General features: G+C 41.5%; 1 protein-coding gene across 1 annotated transcript in view; it reads left to right on the forward strand.

Annotated features, from left to right (window-relative positions):
• The first annotated feature begins 2,008 nt into the window (after positions 1-2,008).
• Positions 2,009-18,153, forward strand: part of LOC139658371 (transmembrane protein 132D) — a 43,926-nt gene continuing 27,781 nt past the window's right edge. The window contains exons 1-3 of the mRNA XM_071536485.1: positions 2,009-2,081; positions 6,684-7,611; positions 16,815-16,961. Coding sequence (XP_071392586.1) covers positions 2,009-2,081; positions 6,684-7,611; positions 16,815-16,961 — 1,148 coding nt within the window. The remainder of the gene's footprint in view (positions 2,082-6,683; positions 7,612-16,814; positions 16,962-18,153) is intronic.

Below are 18,153 nucleotides of genomic sequence, written 5' to 3' on the forward strand. Positions count from 1 at the left end.
ACTCCATTAGTTCTCCACAGTTTTATTGGCATTTAGAGATTGTTAAATGTCCCTCTAAGGCACATATTTATTTTAATCAGCTTCTGCTGTCAGGGAAGGAAATGTTTATTCGCCAATGATGCCTGCATGCATAATGCTGTCACCTTGGCACTGATGCCACCTTCTATTAAAGCAGGATGCACTGAGGCACTGGACACCGTGGGTTTAGTTGGCAGACATATTCTCTGTCAGTAAAGCTGATTTATTTTAGGCATAAAGTGTTGTTGACACAGGTGTACTTGCATACACACAGACAACAACCTTGCGAACACACACACGCTAACGACAATCAAACAGTAGTGTCTGAAAGGACCTGGAACAACATTCAGAGGAAGTCAGGTGGGATGTTGGAGAGAGGATGCCGGGGAGGACAAGTCTGTGCATTGGCTCAGCTCATTAAATCCTAGGTGTTCTGTACTGTAAATCTGATGTCAGCACTTAGTCTGATGTCGCAGTGTGGATCCAGAATGGATGACACAGCGTTGATGAGCCATAACCCCTGGCTCACAGACACAAAACTGCTCATCTCATCGTCTCAGTCCATCCCCGGTTGTAGGGCACACTGCCACAAGATGACATGCTGTTTCAGTTCAGGCTTTATAGTCACACTGATGCTCAGTGTACCTCAACATAAAGAGTGTATGAAATTTTAGATCAAGACAGATGAAGTGATACAGAAAAAATGAAAAAATATAATTACTCAGGGTGCAAGAAGTTAAATGTGCCCTAAAGGCCTGCAGTATCACAGACTAAAAATACATTTTATATTCATTGTACTTTATTATTTGATGTCAAGCACACTGACCTCTCCAGAGAAAATATGTCTCAAATCTGTGAATACTGTATGTACCAATATGTGAGGAAATAGTCTCAAAGTGACAATACTGGAAAGAGCTTCACATTTAGCAATGGAGCCGGACACTTACAAGACCAAAGGGACGTGCGCACGAGTGTGTGCTGATCATTTTTACAATCTTGCCAAATGTGTAGTGTGCCATGACACCACAAGGCTTTATAATGCCTGCATCCATCTGCTCCATCCTGCACACCACCATAAGGTCCCAGTCATGCTGTGGACTGGGAATACACAGCTGACAGCTGGCAAAACTTTTACAACTTCTGACTTTTTATATTCAGAAATTGGCTGAAATAAAGATGTTAAGGTTAATACGAAGCAATATTTATTTTGGATATGAGCATCTGTGAATATGGCCAAAGAACTTCACTGTAGACTACTTTAATAAAAAAAAAAAAAAAAGATATAAACAGAAAAGTGTTGCAATGGATGGTAAGAAGCAAAATGAGTTCTTCAATGGGAACATCGGAAGGTTTATTTATTATAGGGAAATTAATAGAAACAGTCACGATGGGCTGATGTGTTCCTGCATAATAGACTAAATTCAATCTTTAGGACAGAATCACATCCTAAATTTGACGAGTCAACATCAAAATGACTCAGAAAAATCACTGATCCCCTTGACCTCGTGTGCATTTAATTTGCTCGCAGCTCTTCCCCTAACGGCGATTACCCACGTGGGTCTCACTAATCTGACAGACTGCACATGTTTACTGATTTTTTATCATGAGAATAGCCGTGCCTGTTGCTGTCCTGCCCCGCAAGTAGAGCCGTGCTACCGGAGCAAAACAACCCTCTCACACGGTTTACAGAAACCAAAGTTAGCGCGTATGGAGAGAGACCAAAGCCATTCCTGATGGAACAAGACGAAGCGTTATGTGGATGAAGAAGTCAGCCAACCTACAGGAGAGTGAATTACTAGGCCTGGCGAATTTCTAGGCAGTTTTCTCCCCTGCCCGCTAGAGTTAGGGATAGTTACTTTACCGGGCACCAGACAATGTGATCGTTTGTTTCCAGCATTTTCTTTCAACCGAGTGCAGACAGTCACCAAAGCTTTCTTCGGCGCGTACTGGAGCGCTACAGCGGATGGCCAGGACCTGCCAGTTTACCAAAATGATGCTCAACTTTCCTCTCAGTCCAGTGTTCCCAGTTGTCGCAGTGGCTGTTCTCACAGCTATTACCAAAGGTGAGGTTTACGACAGTGGTTGGTTTGTGGTAAACAAGCGCATTCACGCAAGTTATTTTTTTGCATTTCTGAAATAACAGATTTGTGTTTATTATTCTCCATTGCGTAGACCTACTGGGATTATTGATGGAAAAGTGTATGAAAAGTAGAAGGAAAGTAATTTATAATCGCCAGCTGTGTGTACAAGGCAAAATTATTGAGGTTTGTATTTAAATGAACCTTTCCTAAATGAAGACATGACCTTGGTGGATTTAACTATATAAAATATAAGCACCTATTAAGGTAAGCTTCCATACTAAAACTTAGGCTACTACTTATTACGTTCTATTGCGTTCATAAGGAGGCCTATGAGTAGGCTATTGAACCCTATAATATTTCAAATATTTTTTCTTTTGGCTTTTTTGTGGGGGCGGTGGGGCAAGGGGGTCAAGCCCATTTCCCTCTTACCATCTCTGTGTCCGTTTTGATGTTTCCCTGTATCCAAATGAAAGTGGCAAAACGCACTCCGCCATATACTACACAATACCGTGCCTTGGGAAAATTCATCAGTGGGATTAGAGATGCTTGAAGTTGCACAGCCGTGTCTGTGGTTGTTTAGAGATAACCTGCATTAGGAGCCATGAAGTTAAGCTGTCTGTCTCTTGGTGATAAAGATATCAGAGGACTAGTTTTTGAGATTGCCTGTTTAAATCTCTCTCTCTCTCTCTCTCTCTCTCTCTCTGGGTGTGTGTGTGTGTGTGTGTGTGTGTTTGTGTGTGAGAGAGAGAGATTTCCTGTGTGCGTGTGTGCATTCAGGATATAGTGTACGTGTGGCTGCTTTTTTTCTCCTTCTGTAGGACTCAGCTGTGCAGCTGTTGTCTTAATGCTTGTCTAAATGATATAGTTCAGCCTCTGATATCTGCCTGGGAACCATGAATATTCATGGCAGCATTATCTTTCACGGTTGTCCAGTGGTTGAGATTTACTGCCTGTTGTGTCAGGAAGCACATCTGAGCTTGCCCTAGCATTTACAATAACATTTTAAGTATAAGATCATTTTCTTGTCTAATGGCACAGATCAAGGTGCTTCATAAAAAACAACTAAATCATTAAATCATTTATCAATACAAATTTTATATTACATTCACTGATATGCAGCAGTGTGGTTCACATCGGTATACTAATTTTTAGTCTACAGATCAGAGGCTAAATTGCCCAATCACAACTTTAATCTTAGTTGCTATACATTTAGAATCAACCAAGATGGAAATAATCAGATCTTATTATCAGAATGGTTTTGAGAAGGCTTCATTGAAATTAATTTATCTTTGATATCTGCAGATTGAGATGCACACAGTCTGGTGTATCATAGTAACATCCAGCCGTGTGAGTGTTAGGTATAACCATCAGGTCAGTATCAATATGTTGGTTACTTAGCACCTCACCTCATGACCTTCCACCAGTCAGTTAATGCTTAATGATCAGAGGTGTTGCAGTGTTACTAACTGTGCCCTTCTCAGGGATGAGAGGGTCAGTTTCCTCTTTGTGTTTATTTTCTTCCAGTAATTGGTTTGTCCAGTAGGGCTGGGCAATACGGCCAAAAATATTATCACAATATATTTTTTCATTTTGATCGATAGTGATAATATCACAATATCCATATATTGCTCCATTTTAAAGTTTGAAGCATATTCAAAATGCTTAGGGCTCTAGCCCTGAAGGAAGCATAAAGTTCTTATACTGTAATATACTGTATGTAAACTAATCAATACCAACATGACTTTACATTCAGATTGCCTCAACAAGGCAATACCTATAACATGGGCTCCAAATATTAGTAGCTTTTTTCTCTTAAACTAGCATTGGCAATTGTCTTTTTCTCTCAAGACATTTCACATGATTGTTTAGGTTGAACTCCAGCATTGCTGGCAGTCAAAGGACCACTAATAGCTTGGCTAGTGTTCAACGGTAGCATGATACCACCAAGTCACACTTCCTGTGTGCTCTGTGTACCTTTTCACATGATGGAAGAGGTTGGCGGTGTTCATTGTCATGATTAACACAAGCGTCAACATATTTTGTGTAGAGTGTTGCTTTGTGGTTTGTCAGACTTGAGATAGCCAAACCATTTCCATATGATAGAAGTTGTGTGATGCTGCTCCATCTCCATCAGTCACTGTATGCTTTCCTTCTCCGGCTGGCTCATTTTTCTGTCACCACGTATTGTATTATCTTCTCTGGTAACTCAACAAGTGTGGTCACTCTGTATCATCGTATTGTTGTTGAGAGAGTGTGTGTACCTCAGCAACATCAAGCTTATTCTTGCCATCTGATTGGCTGTTGGTAACTTATTTTTGTTGTGAGCCCTGTATAGACGCTGAAAATGATTTCATTGAAAATAAATACCAAAAGTTTATCATCGTTATCGTGGCAAATTTTATTGCGATAATTATCAATATTGTTTTATCGCCCAGCTCTACTTCTCACGTCACTGCCACTGTAGTCAGAAAGATTCAGTTGTGTGCAAGTTTTTTTAGTGATTGATAATGATGTGTTTGAATTCATTTTTTTAGTGCCAACCTACAGTATTTGTAGACTAAATAATATGCCAGCTATAGAGAGGGCCAGAGCCTTCGTATTCATAAAAAAGACTCATATAATATAATTCATACAAATTCTGCAGCGTTGTCTACCGGCTCGGTGTCCGTGTCCGTGGCGTTATTGTCAGCGGTCACCCAGGTGAAAGCCAGTGACAATCAGCATGTTAATGAGCTGTTACATATTCAGTGTCCACACGTGTCAATGTATCCACACTACTTGACGTATCAGAGCAGCAAACTCAATGCTTGTCAAACCGTATTTTCAGAGAAAAGTGGCAGGCGCAGAAAATCACAAAACAATTTGGAATTTTCTGTCTGCGAACACAACAGCTGCCCAAACAGGAGAATGTCATTATGCATAAACTGGAACTGGAACTGTGATAATAACAGAAGGGTGGTTAGTGTCATTATAAATCTGCATAGCACATCCAGTGAGGAAGTGCATCTGTGTCATTTTCATCAAGGTAAAGCATAGGCATGTGTCCGTTTAACACAATGTCATATCTAAAAGACAGATCTATAAAGCCAGACCTGTCAGTAATGTGTTTTCCATGGCAACGGTATTATGACAGTATTCCACTATGCAAAATTGTCAAGAACGGCAAGTTGAAAATATGAATTTAGAATTGTTCAAAAAGCTGTTTTCAGTCAGAATAATGCTGAATGACACAATGAAATGTGATTGTGAAATATTAAAACCTATTTTCATGCAGTGTTTGAATTCAACATTTAACTTACTGCCTCACGGTTAGATGAGTATTTTTTGTGTGATGGTGTGGCTTTATGAATCGCTTAAGGGACATGCAAATGATCTGCAGAGGGTGTTAGTGCTAAAAGAGCACAAGTGGTAAATCACATTTTTGTATTGCGATATATTGAATATATTCAATATTTCAATATATTATCCCGTCCCTATACTACTATACTACTTATTATAAACATTGACATCTTTATTTTTTTAGTCTTTGTTTTTAGTTTAAGATTTGTCCATTTATTGTTGAAATATGGTTTGAAAGTTTTGTCCGGGCACCTCTTGGACTTGGCCCACCAAAGGTTTCTCCCATTTTTTTTTTAAATACGGTCTTCTTGGGAGTTTTTTCTTGCATACACTGAGGGTCTAATGCTGGGAGTGCCAGGTAGGCTAGGCTAGGTTAGGTAGGCCTGTTATGTCTCTCCAACATACTATTTTGTGTCTTGTGCTTTGTTTTGCTTCCTTGTGTTTTATTGTGTTGCATACTGTATTACATCATATTGTTCTGTCATTGAGTGTTGATTAGTTAGACCTTGGTAGGCTCATTCTTTGTAAAATCCTTTGAGACATACTTGGAAAAATTAGGTTCTGCAGTGCCCTACTTGTAGCTTTTGACAAGTTACCTCCAAGCTACATGGGAACTCAGGTCTACACATTAATTTTTGTGCACTTCAGCATGGAGGCTGGCAAATGATCAAGCATCTTTGGCAGGAGAAAGTGGGTGCTGTCGCATACAGCATCGTGTTTGGACAAACTAATTACAGTTATTCCACAGAACATCACAAGAGAGGTTTTTACCACTCAGAACATTGATTGAGTGACATTTGCCATTTCCATTATTATATATCATAGGAGTATTCGGAGATCAGAAATGCAGCTTTATAACAGAAATAAATTGTATTGGGTTTCATAGTGGTTAAGGTCACGATAATGGTCTCTCCAACTGTTAGCGTGACAGGATTTTATAGATCACTGCTTGAAAGGCAAGAGAGCAAAGTGTGCTTTCTGTTAAAAGAAATCAATACATGATCCCAAAATTGACAATCTCAGTGTAACAGTAAAAGATTTTAAGTAATTGTTTTTTCACAGATGTTTCATGTTCAAAAGTAAGCAATATAGCTAGTTTAATTAGTACTACCCACATGTTACCAAATCAAGCACAGAACTCATCAGTTTTGGCACCCATCTCTGCAACTTTGCGTTGAAGCAGTAGTATTAGCATAAATTGCCCCCTGTAGCACTAACCTCTCTTTGTGATTTCTGCCCCTCTAGTTGTGGACAGCCAGAAGGTATCTGACGACATTGGGACTTTCTCCACTCCATCCCCAGTCTATCCCACGGTGGGCTTTCAGGTCCTCAATGTGGACCATGTGCTTCTGAGGCAGAGCAGCATAGAGCAGCCAGGGAACTCCAGCCTGAGGGCTCAGAGGCAGACTTTTCTCATCACTGGTCCAGGGGCTGGGCTCCTTCAGCCAGCCGTCAATGCCTCATATGGCCCGGTGACTGTAGATGCCCCCATTCTTCCAGACCTGCTCCTGAGCGGTCGTAGGATCCTGCCAGTCATTTTGGGTCACCAGGTTCGTTCCTCAGCCCCCATCGTCAAGATCCTCTTCCACATGCCCACAGAAAGTGACATCACCATGATGCAGGGAACGATGGAGTCTGGAGAAGATGATGGCAAGAAAGGGGCTGGAGCCAAAGCCAAGGACGGGGCTCACTGTGTAACGGCATATGCCTTCTGGGAGACTCGGGAGGTTCGTGGGGCATGCCTGGTGTCGCCAGGTGGTTTCTGTGTGGCCCAGTTGAAGCCAGAACCGGCCTGGTTCAGCCCAACTAGCCGATCAAGCAGCTCTAGCAGGGAGGCAGGAGGGACCGAAGGAATGAAGGGGCTCCAGGGGAACCTAGTAGAGGTGTACTTCCAGAGCCGGAGGGACCAGACAGGCCAGTGTGTGCCCCAGGATAGTCTGCAGCGTGTGGGAGTGGGAAGGGGAGGGGGTCTTGGGGGCTCAGGGACGCCCATGAGGAGGATAGGAAGTGTCAATCTGCTTAGAACTCCACCGGGGAACCCCACCTTCCTTCGACTGAGACTAGGAGGCGCTGTGGTGGTCCAGACCTCCTCCAAACCCCTGAAGACCTCAGAAGTGGCAACTTTCTACATCTTCCTGTCTAGCGCATCTACCCTTGAAAGTTTCACACTCAGGTAAGACATTCTGATGGATCAATATGTCATTGTCCTTTTTATTAGGGTTCTCTCTATGGGCACCACAATGTCACAAAATCTGGGGAGAGCTTGCAATGGAGGTATAAAATATTTACAGTTGCAGTATACCTGTTTACCACTCTTTGGGCATTGAAACAAATTGACATAAACTGTGCACCACAGTTCGGCTGCTGGCCAGCCCTGTAGTGTTAAATTTGACACTGGCCTATGATAGACACTTTTTGGGGTACTTTTCCATATCAAAATTAATTGTAGGTCATAGGTGTGACGTGTGTCGTCCTGGGCAGCTGTTGAGGCCTACTGTAAATGCATTCTGCTGGCTATTCTGCATGCGCAGAGGTGCTCTTGACGCTAGATTTGAATGGCTATTGAGGTAGTCCATAGGTTATTGATGTAGGTCAGTGCTACAGCCTGTATCTGCCCTGTGGGTAGGGGAGATCTACGTGGAGGACAAACTGATATTTCAGGGAATCAGTTTAACCATACAGTAAGTATGCCAACATCACATTTGCTCCCTACTGGGTCACAGTTTGAAGCCATGCATAACTAGAAAGTAGAGGAATAGGGTGTTTTGCATGGGTAATGTGTCATTCCCAGGACAGAATATTATTTTTCAACTATGTTGCCCAGTTTGCAGAGGACAGGAGCTTAGTTTAACAGAGAATTTTACTGTCACTGAAGCATGTGAAGCAGAAAAAGAGTCTGGAAAGAAGTTGAATCACCACGATGTATACTTGAGCATCTTCATGAAGGATAAGTTCCATGCATTTAAATGGTTACTTAAGACCACTTGAATAGCAATGGGGCGTGCCACCAAGGCCACAGCGTAAAATGCTTGAATGCCAACATGACTTGTGTTGTCTGCCAGTTCCGCTGGCTTCATAAATTAAAGACATGTTATGTCCTGTCTAGTGGCAGTCTACCTCAACCCCTCTCTTACTGGGAAAGTTATGGAGAGCACTCTTCCATAGACAGGGAAATAATTGCCAAATGATTCACCAGTTTTCATATCTCAACATCCCACTAACGTTTGAACAAGGTTCTCTGGATATTTGACTTCATAAATAATGCATCTATTTAATGGAGCAGGAAAACAAATAACTAACAACTTCCTGACTCCCTTGGGTAAAAGTTAACTTAATATAAAAGCAGCTCTGTCACGCCAAAACACACAGTTCAATCTGTTTTCAAAGTCACTACTCGCTGCCTTCGATGCACATCACCGGGTGGGAAAAAATTGTTTTCATTAGAATGCTTTAGATCAGTAAAGTGTAAAGCCATCTCAGTGAGGTTTGTATTTCCAGCCTTTACTCAGCTTAATGGTTTTTGTTTGAAATGCAAGACAATTTTCTCTTTAATCCCTTGATTTAGTGATATCACTGCAAACATCCAAACCTCACAGTAATCTGCAGCTGGATGTCAACAAGGCATAGGGAGAGAAATACAACCCATACATGTGTTGACCCATAGGTTACTTAGTAGAACCTGTAGCAGTGTGTCCAGAAATGATCAGCCCCGCCAATCCCACTGCTCTGCTGCATTTACATACACAAGCATGGGCATTCCTGCACGCACACACACACACACACACACACACACACACACATGCACTTACGCGCACACACTCACTGACCTGAATCTGCTGTGCAAGCTTTGGGGAAATTATGTGAATAGTTTGGTAGAGAGACACTTACCCTTTAACTCTGGGGTTGTTTTGACTATTTTTAAGGATTTATTTGCTCTCCACCTGAACTTCCCCCAAATCCACATTCACTGACCCCCTACTACTGAAGTCCCTCCAGTTAGGTCAGGGATTTCAGCCCAAGTGTTTCTGACCTACTGCCACAGCCAGAATGAGATTGGACAAGAGGAACGGTCTGAGTCCAGTGGTTAAGTCCAAGTGAAGGCTAGCTCCGAGGAGCTTGGCAAAGTGATTGATTCTTCCTGGGAGAAATCCCTGCTCTACTTCACTCTTTGGCCCAAGATTGAGTCCACTCCACCAGGGTTAGGCCAGATAATCTGTGGCCCTGATTGAAAATGACTCGAGAGGTTAACCCTTTGGGATAGAGATGATCTGGGCTGACTGCCAGGATTTCCCGTGTGCATCTGTATGTGTTTGTGTATGTGTGTTTGTGTATGTGTGTGTGTGTGTGTGTGTATGTGTGTTTGGGGCAGGGTCATTGCATCCACCTGATAAGCCAACTGCCAGTTTTAGCTTGTAAACATAACCTTTGTTATTAAATGTATCTATTTTCAACATTTTCATCACACGGAATTACTGACATTTCAACAGATTGAACATCAAAAAATCTTTGAACTCGCATTTGGAGGCGGAAAGAGGTGGAAAGATGAACAGAAAAAAACATATTTTTGTGTTGTGTGTGTAACCGTTCAGCATCATATATTGAAAATATCCAGTGTTGAAGTATCTGGAGAATATTTATATTCAATTTGAGAGAAACACTGAATGTCATCTACATAGACACCAAATTTATATAAAAAGAGCCTCCTTGCACTTGTCCTCTTCTGCATGAATGGCTGACAAAATTAGTAGGCAAACAACAGAGTCGGGGGGGTTCAAGCTGTAACTTTTTGAAACAAACAAATTGAATGATGAGTCTGGTAAAACAGTAGTAAAGAGGTATGGGAGCCACAAAGCAAAGCTCTCGATTTGCTGATCAGTATTCGTTGCAGCCCTCACCTATGGTCACAAACTCTGAGTAGTGACCGAAAGAATGAGATCATGGATACAAGCGGCCAAAATGAGGTTTCTCTGCAGGGTAGCTGTCCTCAGTCTTCAGGATGAGGAGCTCAGCGATCCGGGTGGACCTCAGTGTTAAGCCACTGCTCTTCCACATTGAGAGTTGCCAGTTGAGGTGGTTTTGGGCACCTGCCAGGGACGACCCCCTGGGTGCCTCCCTTTGGAGGTGTTCTGCTCTGTTTGTCCTGTGGTCACTGTGACTCTGACCTGGATAAGCAGCAGCAAAATGGATTGATGGATGTAGTTTGGTAAAAGCTCAATATGCAACAAATGTGTATTTATCACTTTGGAAAGATAAACGTAAAATATTATGACTGTCCTTTGTTGAAAAATGATCGATTAGTTCACTCTTCACTACGATCACAACAACAGGAATTCTATTTTCCGTTACCTCTGTCTTTTACAAATGAAGAAAAAAATGATTTTTTTTTAACAATTAAACAGTTAAGATAATAGTCTTAATTTAAGTCTCCAGTGATGACAGCTGTCACCAAAAATCTGAAATACACAGGTGATATACAAAATTTTATTGCATATAGTCCTGTATGAAAACCTGCTTGTCTATAGCCTGTTTTTTTTTCACATGACAGGTTTTTAAAAACAGATGTTAAAGGACCATAGCGGTGTTTTTGCATGTTTTAGCTCATTCACTTGAATGCAGATATACTTTACATTACTACTGACCATTTACCAAAGCATACCATACTTTTGTAGATGTTTGAATGCATTTGTTCTACTCGTCTTCTGGTGCGTTCAAAAGCTGGTGGGACGCTCCGACATCCGGGACGCCAAACAGCATTGCATTCACGTGCTTTTTCGTTGGAAAATCAAACCCAGAAGACAAACGTTTAGCAAACATGGGCACCATGACGAGGATGATGTGGCTTGTTCATAATTTAAAAAAAGTTATGATGATTAGTCTAGCCAACCACCAAGTCGAAATTTCATTTTTCCCAAATTAATTTTCATTTTTATTAATTAATTTTCTAAACGAGGCCCCAGTTTTTTATTTTCCTAATTATCATAATTTCATCATCTGATTATTTAATCTATTTTAGGCATATTGAGGCATATTTCTGTTTTAATTCATTGTGAAAACGGAACCAATCTGGCAATCTTATCCACTGTTTGGGTGAATCCATGTCGATCTTTGCCTCTGGCCATTTGTTTTGATCCAGAAATTGATCTCTGCACGATTATGTCTTTGTGCAGCATTGGTTGAATTGCCAGCAGTTGTTGATTTGCATCAAAAACAATGCCATTGTGTTTGTGTGTGTGTGTGTGTGTGTGTGTGTGTGTGTGTGTGTGTGTGTGTGCCTGTCTGTCAGTCTGTCAGCCAACCCTGCCCTTGACCCTGTCTCAGCTGTATTGATTAGTCTGGCTGGCATTTGATAACGAGTCAGTATTTGTAAATGTGTGTATTTGGGAATGTGTGTGCATGGAGTACAAGGACATGCATACTGACCCTGAAAACACACTCCAGCATCTAGAGAACTTGTGTGTATGTGTGTGTTTGTGTGTGTATGTGCCTTTCTGTCTGTCCATCTGTCTTTATTTGTTACTTATTTAAATGCCAGTTTGTGGCCAAAATAAGAAACAGATTGTTTGCTGTTTGTTAGCATGCGGCCACTCTGAGCCATTATTGGGCTTTTCTTCAATGGATGCCCTCACATTATTGTGATTTTTTTTCTTTCTAATTGTTGTTTCTCTTTTTGATACCATCTGCTGACAGTGACAAAGTCCTGATGGAGGAAGATACCTTTGATCCTGTTCATCCTGTATCAAACTAATGGAGTTTGATACAGAAACTTTTAGTATGTGACAAGTCCGCTAGCACTTTTTAGGTACTGAAGTGGTGGAGTAGAGTAGGTGGTATGTATGATTGAAGTGAGTGAACTAGGGATGCCCCGATACGGTTTTTTGCTGCCAATCGCGATCGTCTATGAGCCATATCTGCCGATACCGATCGCCCATACCGATAGTTTTTTTTGTTTTGTTATAGCAGCTGGTATAGCAGTATTATAGGTCTAACAGTTTCCATTTTACATACATTTCATCCATCAAATTGAGTCCTGGTTAAAAAGTATCCACATTTTCTTTTTTTCTACCTCAATATTTACTTGATCATTATGTAAACAAAACCATGTGCGTTCTAGGTAGCGCAACATGATTTAGTGAGATAACCGAAGCACAAGACTCAGACTGTTGCCACTTGCCTGTGTTGTTGAGTCGAGTTAAATAAATGGAGACACCCTCCGAAGATATATATCCGTTTCAGTCTTTGTTTTTGTATAAGTGAATGTTCTTAAGAGAGAGAAATGAGACTTTCCAGTTGCCTCTCCGCTGGTGCAGAGTGCAGACCATTATGTAAACAAACGCACATGGCATGCGATGAATTGGTCGTCCAGCCCTATGCATTCCATGACTTTTCTTGTGATCGCCTTAGCCTTCTCACTATCACGGCTGTACACGTGGGTGCTCTCTAAAGTGGTTTGCCTTAGCGGCCGTTGTGGTGCTTTCTCTGCTTTTTTTTTTTTCACTCTCCGCGGTCAGCTTAAGGAACTCGCCATGCTCCGCTGGGTGATGCAACTTAAGGTGCCGTATTAAATTTGTTATGTTGAAATTTTTCACCTTGCTTACCCCACAAGGTATTTTGTCCTGGCATACATTACAGATGGCCTGTGTTGCATCTGTCTCACACACTTTGTAAAAGTTCCACACCGCCAACATGTTTTGAGATGAGTTAGCATGTGACAATGACACCAACTCCGCTGAGAAATGGCTCACGTGTTTTGCGTCATCGATCGTTTTTTGCAATCGGCAACTATAAAGCGTTATCGGAATTCTCCGATCTCATATTTGTACTGAATATCGGCCGATTACGATTGCTGGCCGATCGATCGCGGCATCCCTAGAGTGAACCTTTGTTGACTTTAAAAACTATACCTAACACCAAAGTGCTGTGGTAGCACAGTCTTGTTGTAACTAAGAGAAATAACAAAATATTTAATTCATGCTTTTACTTAACCACTACAGTTAGAAAATCCCAGAGCTAGTTCCTGGTATATGGATGTACAGACACCAGCCTCCAGCAGGTTGATACTTGTTTGACTTCTACCATACTGCCTGCTGTATGAGGGCACACTGTATTTCTCTCATGCAAGACTCTTGGGGCTCTGCACAGCCTAAAGTGCATACCGTAATTCCCCTAAGCACTGCACATTGCGAAAAGCATTTTACATGAACGAACGAACAGACAGAGCCCGGCTCCTCCTGATCGCCTAATGAATAGACAGTTTTATCTCTTCCAACGCGCTGACTGTTACAATAGATAACACAAGACACTAATGAACCTATCTAGCAGCTGTTTCCTCAGAGTTAATGCGCACTCATGCAACACACACATATACACATACACACACACGCGTGTGCACAAACACACACACACACGCACACACACACACACACACACACACAAAGACTGAAAACACATGCCTGGTTTTAGACAGACACATACACACTGCATCTGCTGCTTAGACTTTGGTGTGACGGTATCGAATTCTGAGAAATTCTGACAAATATCATGATTTAATTATCTTTACTATGAAAGGCTTTTGTTGAGAAAGGTAATCAACATTACATTACACATCCCAGGGCTGCAATATAATCTGAGAAAATTTGGCTTCAATATGAGCTGAAACAGTTTTCCTCAATAGCTTCATCTCCTATACACTGTGTCCTTCTATCTTCCCGTCTCACCTTTCTTCACCCTGTGTTTCCTTGCCTTAAACCTCTCTTGGCCTTCTGGACTCCTGACCTAGTCAGTCCTTTCCCCCACATCTGGTCCCACCAGCCCATGCCTTGGTCCCTCACGTGTCCTTGCACCTCCCCCTCTCTAAGCCTACATGTTAGCTTGGAAACCACCAACAAGCTGTCTGGCTCCTGGATCAGAATGAACTAGGTTTTTCAGTGTGTGTGTGTGTGTGTTTGTGTGTGTGTGCATGTGTGTAAGGGGCCAAGTGGCACAGCTGGAACACACCCAGAGGGAGAAGAGAAGATTAGTGCCTCCTTAGGACACACTGGCCTGGTTAGGACATAAAAAAATGTCTAAGGCATTATCATTCATAAAAGGTTGTGGCAAACTGAAGCAAAGCTCCCAGTCATGCAGAGATATGCACACACACAGTATATACCTATGCTGATGTTCAAACTGTACATTTCAGTTGGACTAAAACAATATGAATAAGGATAGATACATACCTACACAAAGAAAATGAACATGTTCTTTGAACTATGTAGATAGATAAGGGAACACACAACAATTTTTCCAATACTCAATACCTTGTAATACATAAACAATTTTTTTCTTGTGGTAGCTATCTTAGCATATCACACAAATCTGACCAATAACTGATTTGGCAAACTCATTTCAATTCATTTCGTTGATTGTTGTTCAGCTGCAAGAAATGAGACCTCATTCATGCATTTCTGTTGCATCGACTTGCGGTCCTCAACCACTGACATCTACAGTAAAATAGCAATTTCTCACCTCAGATCGTTCCATCTCAGATTACACTACACAATACACTAAAATGAGGGTTAGTCAATGAAATATTGAGATGTGCACAGGGGTTAACTGCTTTGCAGTTGCAGTTTTACTCATTCTGTAAGAAAATTAGAGCTCAGTGAGCGCTGGGAGGCATAGCAGGATTCCACTGAACTTGCTTTTCACCTGTTTTAAGACTGCAGGATTTTCCATGCAGTTCCTTTTGGGAGGTGAGCAACAGCGCAGCACATGTAAAAATAGGATTTATACAATGACTACGTAGGTATGATAGGTATATTATTATTATTATTGTTATTATTATTAATATAATTATTATTAAGGGCATCTCAGAGCACATTTCTCCTTGAGGTGGATGGGCTACAGCAGCAGAAGACCATTGCTGGGTTCCACTCCTGTATAAGAAGATGAGGCTACAGCAGGTGGTGTAATGGTGTGGGGAAGTTTTCTTGGCACACATTAGGCCCCTTAGCACCATTTGAGCATCATTTGAATGTCACAGTGGACCTAATTATTGTTGCTGACCAGGTGCATCTCTTCATGGTCACGGTCTACCCTTTGTCAAATGGATACTTCCAGCAGGATAATGCGCCATGTCACACGTCATCTCAACAAGGATTTTGTGACTTTAGTTTAATTCAATGGCCTGCACAGTCCTCAGATCTCAACCCCATAGACCACCTTAAGGCTGAGGTTATACAGGATATTCTCATCATGAATGTGGTGCTGGAAAATCTGCAGGAACCGAGTGATGCTATCGAGTCAGAATGGACCAAGATCCCTTTGGAACATTTCCAGCACCTTGTTCAATCCACTCCTTGAATAGTTTATGCTGTTTTGGAGGCAAATGTTTCTACCCCATACTATCTAGGTGCACCTAATATAGTGGATACTGAGTGTATATGTGAGTGCAGATTGGTGAAACTTTGCATTGCTCATGTGTATTATTCCCATATCTGAAGTTTTTGTCTTGCTTTGTGACCCAGTCTGTTGTCATGTATCTACTCTAAGTTTCAAAACCCAAGCTTATAGGTGGTTATTACGCCTCCAGGCCTGCCTAGTCAAGTCACATTATCAGCAATGTGGTGTTCTCGCTCTCCTAGTGGAGTGATGTGTGTGTCTGAATCAGACATCTGATTAACTGATGCCTGGATCTCCACAGTGCTAATGGGAATTAAATACCCCTGCTGGTTCTCTGTCTGCCGGCAGCCGGATACACATCAGTCTGTTGGCGACTCACCTCGTTAGGCACAACGTGAACGGAAAAACACAGATGAACACACACACAAAACACACGCACATGTACACACAAGCACACACAAATGCTCTCACAAGCAGATGCACGCATACCCACACACACACACACACACACACACAATTTCTCAAGAAACAAACACATGTACACAGGCATGAAACAAAAAAAACACATGGACACACACTCGCATGCATGCAATAGCTCAGATTGCTATAAAATGTCAGATTTTCCACTTGGAGAACATTATTGCACAGTAAAGTAAATGTACATAAACTGATTCTCCACTATATGATACTGTATTGCAGTCGGACACAAACATCAATATAACAATATGGTTTTTATTTCAAGACCCTTGTTGGTACGACACAGTTCAGTGATTGGTACTGAAAGATAGCATAAAGAAACAAAATTACAAACAAATTCTATGAGTTTTCTTTATCATACTCCCCACAACTCATGCCAAACCTCTGTCAGTCAATGAGGAATCTGTCAAAAGATTATGCCGTTATGTTAATAGTCCGTATTATAATTCATACTGCGTACTAATTGAACTCTGTGTGTGTGTGTATGTGTTTGTGCTTGTGTGTGTGTGTTTGTTGCAGGGCCACGGTAAAGAAGGGTCTGTCATTCAGTGCAGCGCGGCCCAGTGACTCGGCGCTGTGGGACACTGTTCTGGAGCCCGGCCGAGGAGCAGCTCCCAACACTGTTTCCATACACTGCCAGAGGAAGGTTGCTGTCACTGCAAAGAGGTCAGTCCACTGCATGCACAGTATGTGTGTGTGTGTGTGTGTGTGTTTGTGTGTGTGTGTGTGTGTGCCAGCCACTTGCACCCTTACTTTCACTCCACATAAAAAAAACGAAAAACAAAAATAGAACACTTTTCATCTCTTATGACCTCTTATTGTCTCTGTCATTTATGATAATTTCAATAATCCCTACTAGTCACCATAAGGGACAGCTGTCATGTCAATTGTCATGACCAAAATTCCTTAAAGCATAAATCCACTTCAAAGCAGAAGGGACAGATTTCAAATATTCAAGGATTTGTTCAGAGAAAAAGTTATTTGTTGGTGGCCTTGACCTCAGTTGTTGCACACAGTTTGTATGCATGCACATGCCCACATGTGAGTGTAATAGCACAGTACTACTGATTTACATGTAATATACAGTATAATATAATGATACAGGGGCTTTGCAAGTAGACTCAAGAGGCTACTCATTTATATATCTCAAATTATCTATATTGGAAGAAATTAGTCTTAAAAACCCAGAAAGACATTTCAGCTCCACTTGCTGTAGATAATAATTTGCGCAAGAATGCTTCTACCAAAAACACTCTTAGAACATCTTCATATTGAACATTCATTCCTAATGTCAGCAGGTGGTCTGACTACAGAAGATTATGATGATAGGAATAAGAACATCCTAAAACAGAGGAGGGAATAACTCCAAAGTGACATATAAACAGGTTAGAATGGTTATCCATCTTACTTTAATCCTTAATCTTCATATCACATTCACATCTTGTTACAAGTTAAATTCTGGCCGTGTGGCCCTGTTTTCTTTTCTTTAGGATGCATCAAAGCCGACAGTGGGGCACAGCAATGCTAAGAAGTAAGAAATGAATGCAGGATTGTTCCTTGCAAAAAAGGCACTTGGTGAGCCTCAAGGGAGACCAAAGAATATATATAAAGAACAGAAAAAAGTCTTACCACTGGTGTTCATTGGAAGAAAGGGGCACAGAGTTAATACAGATGAAAAAGAATTCCAAGGCACTCATGTGGATGTATAGTAGAAAGCCTTTATTCACTGGGCTAGAACATTTTAAAAAGTGCTGACGACTGACACGCTGCGGCTCCAAGAAGCCTTCATCAGGGTAAAGCGCTCAGAAAACAGACACATATTTATATATACTGTACATATAGGGGGTTTCCTGGCTTG

This window comes from Centroberyx affinis, unplaced genomic scaffold (assembly GCF_046629955.1).
Source record: "Centroberyx affinis isolate AG114_WGS23_722 - 3 ecotype Tasmania unplaced genomic scaffold, CSIRO-AGI_Caff_v1 ptg002878l_1, whole genome shotgun sequence".
Lineage (NCBI taxonomy): Eukaryota > Metazoa > Chordata > Actinopteri > Beryciformes > Berycidae > Centroberyx > Centroberyx affinis.